General features: G+C 49.2%; 1 protein-coding gene across 3 annotated transcripts in view; it reads right to left on the bottom strand.

Moving 5' to 3' along the window:
• PRPSAP1 (phosphoribosyl pyrophosphate synthetase associated protein 1) overlaps nt 1-9,724 on the bottom strand; it is a 57,675-nt gene that overhangs the window by 42,533 nt on the left and 5,418 nt on the right. For 2 of the 3 annotated variants that reach the window (XM_025361039.1, XM_025361040.1), the window contains exons 2-3: nt 7,799-7,851; nt 224-290 (exon numbers count right to left, since the gene is read on the bottom strand). In XM_025361039.1, coding sequence (XP_025216824.1) covers nt 224-290; nt 7,799-7,851 — 120 coding nt within the window. The remainder of the gene's footprint in view (nt 1-223; nt 291-7,798; nt 7,852-9,724) is intronic. The other variant, XM_025361041.1, reaches the window with a different exon arrangement.

Consider the following 9,724-nt stretch of genomic DNA (forward strand, 5'->3'; position numbering starts at 1 on the left):
AGTAGAGACGGGGTTTCACCGTGTTCGCCAGGATGGTCTCGATCTTCTGACCTCGTGATCCACCCGTCTCGGCCTCCCAAAGTGCTGGGATTACAGGCTTGAGCCACCGCGCCCGGCCATGTATAACTTTTTAAAAACACTAAGTTGTTGTTCATATGAAAAGATAATCAATTATATTGTTAAGGTTTTTACAGAAAAGAGATAAAGTAGTCAGTCCTCTTACCTGGGTATTGTCTGTATAATGAAAATATCTTGGCCACGAACAGATTCTTTTATTTCAACTCTTGTTTCTGAAAAATAAAAATGTTCTAAAGTTTTAAGAAAAGCTCCTATGTGTAAAAAGGAGAAAAAAGAAAAAAAAAAGCACTTCATGCCGGGCACAGTGGCACATGCCTGTAATCCTAGCACTTTGGGAGGGCCAAGGAAAGGAGATCACTTGAGCACCAGAGTTCAAGAACAGCCTATGCAACATGACAAAATCCTGTCTCTACAAAAAATACAAGAATTAGCTGGGCATGGTGGCTTACGCCTGTAATCCCAGCACTTTGGGAGGCCAAGGTGGGCGGATCACTTGAGGTCAGGAGTTCGAAACCAGCCTGGTCAACATGGTGAAACCCCGTCTCTACTAAAAATACAAAAATTAGCCGGGCATGGTGGCGGGCGCCTGGAATCCCAGCTACTCAAGAGGCTGAGCGGAAGAACTGCTTGAACCTAGGAGGCGGAGGTTGCAGTGAGCCAAGATCGTGCCATTGCACTCCAACCTGGACAACAGAGCAAGACTCTGTCTCAAAAATAAATAAATAAATACATAAATAAAAAATGTAAAAAATACAAGAATTAGCAAGGGCCAGGCGCAGTGGTTCATGCCTGTAATCCCAGCACTTTGGGAGGCCGAGGTGGGTGGATCACAAGGTCAAGAGTTCTTCAAGACCAGCCTGGCCAATATGGTGAAAAACCATCTCTACTAAAAATACAAAAATTAGCCAGGCGTGGTGGCACGTGACTGTAGTCCCAGCTACTCAGGAGGCTGAGGCAGGAGAATCACTTGAACCCAGGAGGCGGAGGTTGCAGTGAGCCGTAATCGTGCCACTGCACTCCAGCCTGGGCAAAAGAGCAAGATTCTATCTCAAAAAAAAAATAATTAGCCGGCATGGTGGCAGGTGCCTGTAGTCCCAGTGGGAGGATCACCTGAGCCAGAGAAGGTCGTGGCTGCAACATGAGCTGAAACTGTGCCACTGCACTCCAGCCTGGGCAACAGAGACCTTGTCTGGGAAAAAAAAAAAGAAAGAAAGCAGAAAAGCAAAGCACTCATGATGCAACAGTTAGATAACATTTGGAGGGAGTAAAGATTAATCTAAACCAACATTTCATCTGGTGCAAAACAATAAATCTCAGAGCAGTATGAAGAAGAGGAAGCAAGAACGACCCCCAGACTGACCGCAGTCCGTGCACTGCCACTGCATTCCGCTCCCAGTGCCTGCATCTGGCCGCCTTTGCTGCCACCATGCCCAAGAGAAAGGCTGAAGGGGATGCTAAGGAAGGTGAGGCCAAGGTGAAGGACGAACCACAGAGAAGATCCGTGAGGCTGTCTGCTAAACCTGCTCCTCCAAAGACAGAGCTCAGGCCTAAAGAGGCCGCTGCAAAGAAGGGAGAGAAGGTACCCAAAGGGAAAAAGGGAAAAGCTGACGCTGGCAAGGAGGGGAATGACTCTACACAAAGTGGAGATGCCTGAACAGACCAGGCACCTGCTGGAGATGCCGAGGGAAGTGAGTGCATTTTTGACAACTGTGTACGTCTGGTGACTGTACAGTTTGAAATACTATTTTTTATCAAGTTTTATAAAAATGCAGAATTTTTTTTTTTCTAAGCTATGTTGTTAGCACACAGAACACTTCATTGTTGTTTTGGGGGAAGGGGCACATGTCATGAATAGAATGTCTCCGAAGCTGGATTGATGTGGGGAAAGCACCTTTCCCTTCCAGTTTTTCTGTTGTTGTTGTTGTTTTGGTTTTTTTGAGACAGAGTTTTGCTTTTGTTGCCCAGGCTGGAGTGCAATGGCACGATCTCGGCTCACCGCAGCCTCTGCCTCCCAGCTCCAAGCGATTCTCCTGCCTCGGCCTCCCTAGTAACTGGGATTACAGGCATGTGCCACCATGCCCGGCTAATTTTCCATTTTTAGTAGAGATGGGGTTTCTCCATGTTGGTCAGGCTGGTCTCGAACTCCCGACCTCAGGTGATCCACCCGCCTCGGCCTCCCAAAGTGCTGGGATTACAGGCGTAAGCCACCACGCCCGGCCCCTTCTAGTTTTGAGACTTCCTCTCGGCTCCCAGGAAGAGGGGTCCCCTGAGTTTGACACACATGGCCACCTCAGCACACAAAAGCCTCGTGGTCTGAAAAGACAAATTCGTGTCTATGTCCTCTTCTCCCTTTCCACCTTTCAGCATAGACTTAAATCCCTTAAAGCCAGACACTGCTGGGACCTGACCCCCCATAATTGATTTCCAGTGTGTCAGGCAATTTGCACCTTCCAGTGATGCCACTGACATGGTGCCCTTCAAAAGAGCAGTGGTTCCGTTTCTACACTGTGGATCTTCAGATAAATTCTGCCATTTTCATTTCACTTCCTGAAAGTCAGGGTCAGTTCGTGAAAAGTTGTTAAACATGCTAAATGTTCACTGGGTTTTACAGTGACTTTCTGATTTTGGTAGTTCATTGAAAAGGGGAGTTTGAAAGTTATTGGGCCAGGCGTAGTGGCTGATGCCTGTAATCCCAACACTTGGGGAGACTGAGGTGGGCGGATCACCTGTGGTCACGAGTTCAAGACCAACCTGACCAACATGGCGAAACCCTGTCTCTACTAAAAATACAAAAATTAGCCAGGCGTGGCTGCACATGCCTGTAATCCCAGCTGTTCGAGAGGCTAAGGCAGGAGAATTGCTCGAACCTGGGAGGTGGAGACTGCAGTAAGCTGAGATCACGCCACTGCACTCCAGCCCGGGGGACACAGCAAGACTCTATCTCAAAAAGAAAAAAAAAAGTTATTATATGCTGTTAATGATTGTCTGCCCATGTCCTGCCTGAAATACCATGATTGTATATTGAAAGTATCTTTAAAGGCCAGGCAGTGTGGCTCATGCCTGTAATCCCAGCACTTTGGGAGGCCAAGGAGGGCGGATCACGAGGTCAGGAGATCGAGACCATCCTGGCTGACACGGTGAAACACCGTCTCTACTAAAAAATACAAATAAAAACAAAATTAGCTGGGCATGGTGGCGGGTGCCTGTAGTCCCAGCTACTCGGGAGGCTGAGGCAGTAGAATGGCATGAACCCAGGAGGCAGAGCTTGCAGTGAGCTGAGATCGTGCCACTGCACTCCAGCCTGGGTGACAGAGAGAGACTCCGTCTCAAAAAAAAAAAAAAAGAAAATATCTTTAAGAAAACTGAATACAGGCCGGGCTCGGTGGCTCAAGCCTGTAATCCCAGCACTTTGGGAGGCCAAGGTGGGCGGATCACGAGGTCAGGAGATCGAGACCATCCTGGCTAACACGGTGAAACCCCTGTCTCTACTGAAAAATACAAAAAATTAGCCGGGCGAGGTGGCGGGCGCCTATAGTCCCAGCTATTCGGGAGGCTGAGGCAGGAGAATGGCGTAAACCCGGGAGGCGGAGTTTGCAGTGAGCTGAGATCCGGCCACTGCACTCCAGCCCGGGCGACAGAGCGAGACTCCGTCTCAAAAAAAAAAAAAGAGGCCGGGCGCGGTGGCTCAAGCCTGTAATCCCAGCACTTTGGGAGGCCGAGGCGGGTGGATCACGAGGTCAGGAGATCGAGACCATCCTGGCTAACACGGTGAAACCCCGTCTCTACTAAAAAACACAAAAAACTAGCCGGGCGAGGTGGCGGGCGCCTGTAGTCTCAGCTACTTGGGAGGCTGAGGCGGGAGAATGGCATGAACCCGGGAGGCGGAGCTTGCAGTGAGCCAAGATCACGCCACTGCACTCCAGCCTGGGAGCACAGTGAGACTCCGTCTCAAAAAAAAAAAAATTAAAAAAAAAAAAAGAAAAGAAAAGAAAACTGAATACAGCTGGGCGCAGTGGCTCACGCCTGTAATCCCAGCACTTTGGGAAGCCAAGGCAGGCAGATCACCTGAGGTCGGGAGTTCGAGACCAGCCTGACCAACATGGAGAAACCCTGTCCGTGCTAAAAATAAAATTAGCTGGGTGTGGTGGCACATGCCTGTAATCCCAGCTACTTGGGAGGCTGAGACAGGAGAATCACTAGAACCCAGGCAGTGGAGGTTGCAGTGAGCCGAGATGGCACCATTGCACTCTAGCCTGGGCAACAAGAGCGAAACTCCATCTCAAAAAAAAGAAAAAAAAAAAACTGAACACAGTTTGACTTGAAAAAAAATAAGGGCCAGATGTGGTGGCTCACACCTGTAATCCCAGCACTTCGGGAGGTCAAGGAAGAGAGAGCATTTGAGGTTAGGAGTTCAAGACCAGCCCGGCCAACAGGGTGAAACCCTGTCTCTACTAAAAATACAAAAACTAGCAGTGCGTGGTGGCGCATGTCTGTAATCCCAGCTACTTGGAAGGCTGAGGCAGGAGAATTGCTTGAACCGGGGAGGCGAAGGTTGCAGTGAGCCAAGATGGTGTCACTGCACTCCAGCCCGGGCAACAGAGCGAGATTCCGTCTCAAAAAAAAAAACAGTCGGCCGGGCGCAGTGGCTCAAGCCTGTAATCCCAGCACTTTGGGAGGCCGAGACGGGCGGATCACGAGGTCAGGAGATCGAGACCATCCTGGCTAACATGGTGAAACCCCGTTTCTACTAAAAAATACAAAAAACTAGCCGGGCGAGGCGGCGGGCGCCTGTAGTCCCAGCTACTCGGGAGGCTGAGGCAGGAGAATGGCGGGAACCCGGGAGGCGGAGCTTGCAGTGAGCTGAGATCCGGCCACTGCACTCCAGCCTGGGCGACAGAGCAAGACTCCGTCTCAAAAAAAAAAAAAAAAAATAGTCAAACTCGAGGAAAATAAGTCCCCCAAAACAGAAGACAAAACTAACCAACAGTTCAGCATAAAGTCTCAGGGTCAAAAGCAACAATAAAACAACAACATGTTATCAAAATAAAGACACAGGCCGCGCACGGTGGCTCACGCCTGTAATCCCGGCACTTTGGGAGGCCGAGGCGGGTGGATCACGAGGTCAAGAGATCGAGACCATCCTGGCTAACACGGTGAAACTCTGTCTCTACTAAAAATACAAAAAATTAGCTGGGCGTGGTGGCGGGCGCCTGTAGTCCCAGCTACTCGGGAGGCGGAGGCAGAAGAATAGCATGAACCCGGGGGATGGAGCTTGCAGTGAGCCTAGACTGGGCCACTGCACTCCAGCCTGGGCAATGCAGCGAGACTCCATCTCAAAAAATAAAAAATAAAAGGTAAACAAAGAGGCCAAAGATTAACATCCTTATTATTATTATTATTTTTTTTTTGAGACGGAGTCTGGCTCTGTCGCCCAGGCTGGAGTGCAGTGGCCGGATCTCAGCTCACTGCAAGTTCCGCCTCCCAGGTTTATGCCATTCTCCTGCCTCAGCCTCCGGAGTAGCTGGGACTACAGGCTCCCGCCACCTCGCCCGGCTAGATTTTTGTATTTTTTAGTAGAGACGGGGTTTCACCATGTTAGCCAGAATGGTCTCGATCTCCTGACCTCATGATCCGCCCGTCTCAGCCTCCCAAAGTGCTGGGATTACAGGCTTGAGCCACCGCGCCCGGCCCATCCTTATTATTTTTTAAACAAATGCTGAGGCCTCCTCCATGTCGGGAACTGTACTGGGAACCACAAAATGCAGGACTTGGACGAAGGGACAAAGACTGACNTTTTTTTTTTTTTTGAGACGGAGTCTCGCTCTGCCGCCCAGGCTGGAGTGCAGTGGCCGGATCTCAGCTCACTGCAAGCTCCGCCTCCCGGGTTCACGCCATTCTCCTGCCTCAGCCTCCCGAGTAGTTGGGACTACAGGCGCCCGCCACCGCGCCCGGCTAGTTTTTTGTATTTTTTAGTAGAGACGGGGTTTCACCGTGTTAGCCAGGATGGTCTCGATCTCCTGACCTCGTGATCCGCCCGTCTCGGCCTCCCAAAGTGCTGGGATTACAGGCTTGAGCCACCGCGCCCGGCCCATCCTTATTATTTTTTAAACAAATGCTGAGGCCTCCTCCATGTCGGGAACTGTACTGGGAACCACAAAATGCAGGACTTGGACGAAGGGACAAAGACTGACTCAAGAGACATGATACGACACCAAGGCCAGCAAACCCTCAGGCCCAGCATGCCGGAGATGCTATAGCTGTGACGAAGGAGAGAGAACAATGGGGCTGGAAACAAGGGCCTCACTGCAATCCAGAACGAGCAGTGCAGAAGGGGGTTCAGGACTCAGGAAGATGTGGATCCGAGCGTGCCAAGCAGAGGCGCAGGCAGTTAGTCTACTTAGAAAGTAGAGAGACTGAGGGGAAAGAGAGAGACAGGAAGTCAGTGAGCCAAGGGACCAGGACTTGCAGGACTTTGGATTTCATTTCTTATTCACTAAAGAGTGGAATTTATTCTAACAGTGATAGGAAACCCACTGGAAGATTAGAGTTTGGGAAGGGTTTCATCTACTTGTTTTAAAAAGACTACTGGCTGGCCGGGCGCGGTGGCTCAAGCCTGTAATCCCAGCACTTTGGGAGGCCGAGACGGGTGGATCACGAGGTCAGGAGATCGAGACCATCCTGGCTAACACGGTGAAACCCCGTCTCTACTAAGAAATACAAAAAACTAGCCGGGCGAGGTGGCGGGCGCCTGTAGTCCCAGCTACTCGGGAGGCTGAGGCCGGAGAATGGCGTGAACCCGGGAGGCGGAGCTTGCAGTGAGCTGAGATCCGGCCACTGCACTCCAGCCTGGGCGACAGAGCGAGACTCCGTCTCAAAAAAAAAAAAGAAAAAAAAAAAAAAGACTACTGGCTACTGTGTGAAGAAAACCATGGCAGGGCAGGAGTGGCCACGGGGAGGCCACGGCAGCTGTTTTGGAAGATGTCTAGCAAGCAGCAAATGGCAGGCTGGACTGGAGTGGGAGCAGCAGAGGCTGTGAGAAGAGGTTAGATTTAACAAGTATTCCCAAGTCAGAGCACACAAGATGTGGTAATGTATGGATCAAAGACGAGGCAGGTAAAGGGGTAGAATCTGGATTCCCAAAGGGCCCCATGTAATTGCTAAAAAGACTGGACTCCAGCCTAGAGGGCAGGAGTAAGGAAGCAGTAGTAAGAAAAAATATTTGCATTTTAGAAATACCATGGTGGAAGCCGAGCACAGTGGCTCACGCCTGTAATCCCAGCACTTTGGGAAGCTGGGGCGGGAAGACTGCTTGAGCTCAGGAGTTCAAGACCAGCCTGGCCAACACAGTGAGACCCCATCTTAATAAAAATAAATAAATAAATAAAGGCTGGGCACAGTGGCTCATGCCTGTAATCCCAGTACTTTGAGACGCCGAGGTGGGCAGATCACTTGAGGTAAGGAGTTCAAGACCAGCCTGGCCAACATGGTGAAACCCCATCTCTACTAAAAACATAAAAATTAGCCGGGTGTGGTGGTGGGTGTCTGTAAACCCAGCTACTTAGGAGGCTGAGGCAAAAGAATTGCTTGAACCTGGGAGGCGGAGGTTGCAGTGAGCCAAGATCGTGCCACTGCACTCCAGCCTTGGCGACACAGTGAGGCTCTGTCTCGAAAAAACTAAATAAATAAAAAATTTTTAAAAAAAGAAATAATTTTAACTTACCTCCATTGGTCTCTTGATATACAACAGACTTCCCCAATTCAGCACCAAGGCGCCTATAGACCAAAAAGAACAAAAAAGGGAAATTAAGATTTCTCTCTTTAAAAAAATTCCAGTTTATATGCATATGTCTAACAAAAAGACTCAACTAAGCTGGCACTCTTTCCAAAAAATAATTTAGAAAATCTAATTCATTGAACTAAAATTCTGCTGTCACTCCATAAGCAGCTCACCACGTTGTAACATACATACTGCTTTACCAGACGGAGCTCACAACCCATGGTTAATGTCTGGTCCATTGTTCTTTGAATAGTAATTTTCTTGGAAAATCACTTCCAAGTACTTGGTTACTAGCAACGATTTCAGTAACACACGCCAGAGATAAATGCCTCAATTATCAAAAGCATAGAGAAGGAAAGAGGCTTCAGCACCACTGACCAAATGTGGTGTGGATCTTGTTTGGATCCTGCTTAGAATAAACCAAGTATGAAAACCCATTTTTGGCCGGGCACAGTGGCTCATGCCTGTAATCCCAGCACTTTGGGAGACCGAGGCGGGTGGATAACCTGAGGTTGGGAGTTCGAGACCAGCCTGATCAACATGGAGAAACTCTGTCTCTGCTAAAAATACAAAATCAGCTGGGCCTGGTGGCACATGCCTGTAATCCCAGCTACTAGGGAGGCTGAGGCAGGAGAATTGCTTGAACCTGGGAGGCGGAGGTTGCAGTGAGCCAAGATCACGCCGTTGCAGCCTGGGCAACAAGAGCGAAACTCCGTCTCAAAAAAAAAAAGCCATTTTAAAAAATAATCAGAAAAATATGGACAAAGACTAGATACTACGTAATATTAAGGAATTAATAGTAGTGTGAAGTTTTTAAGTCCTGATTAGTAAGCATTACTATTTTTACAAGAGAAATGATATGATGTAAGGGAATCTATTCAAAAATACTCCAGGCCAGGCGCGGTGGCTCACGTCTGTAATCCCAGCACTTTGGGAGGCAGACAGATCACCTGAAGTCAGGAGTTCGAGATCAGCCTGACCAATATAATAAAATCCCATCTTTACAAAAAATAGAAAAATTAGCTGGGTGTGGTGGCGGGCGCCTATAATCCCAGCTACTCAGGAGGCTGAAACAGGAGAATTGCCGGAATCCAGGAGGCAGAGGTTGCAGTGAGCCAAGATCGCACCATCGCACTCCAGCCCGGGCAACAGGAGTGAAACTCCATCTCCAAAAAATAATAATAATAAAAATAAAATAAAAAATCTCCAGTCAGGCCAGGCTCAGTGGTTCAATGATTGTAATCCCAGCATTTTGGGAGGCCAAGGTGGGCGGATCACTTGAGGCCCGGAGTTCAAGACCCGCCTGGGCAACATGGAAAAACCCCGTCTCTACCAAAAATATAAAAATTAGCTGAGTGTGGTGGTGAGTGCCTGTAATCCCAGCTACTTGGGAGCTGAGGCACAAGAATCACTTGAACCGGGAGGCGGGGACTGCAGTGAGCCAAGATTGTGCCACTGCACTCCAGCCTGGGTGACAAAGCAAGACTCTCTCAAAAAAAACAAAAAACAAAACTTCAGCCAGGTATACACATACAATGGAATATTATTTGGCCTTAAAAAAAGAATAAATTGGCCGGGCGCGGTGGCTCAAGCCTGTAATCCCAGCACTTTGGGAGGCCGAGACGGGTGGATCACGAGGTCAGGAGATCGAGACCATCCTGGCTAACACGGTGAAACCCCGTCTCTACTAAAAAATACAAAAAACTAGCCGGGCGAGTTGGCGGGCGCCTGTAGTCCCAGCTACTTGGGAGGCTGAGGCAGGAGAATGGCGTAAACCCGGGAGGCAGTGAGCTGAGATCCGGCCACTGCACTCCAGCCTGGGTGACAGAGCGAGACTCCATCTCAAAAAAAAAAAAAAAAAAAAAAAAA

Source organism: Theropithecus gelada, chromosome 16 (genome assembly GCF_003255815.1).
Source record: "Theropithecus gelada isolate Dixy chromosome 16, Tgel_1.0, whole genome shotgun sequence".
Taxonomy (NCBI): Eukaryota; Metazoa; Chordata; class Mammalia; order Primates; family Cercopithecidae; genus Theropithecus; species Theropithecus gelada.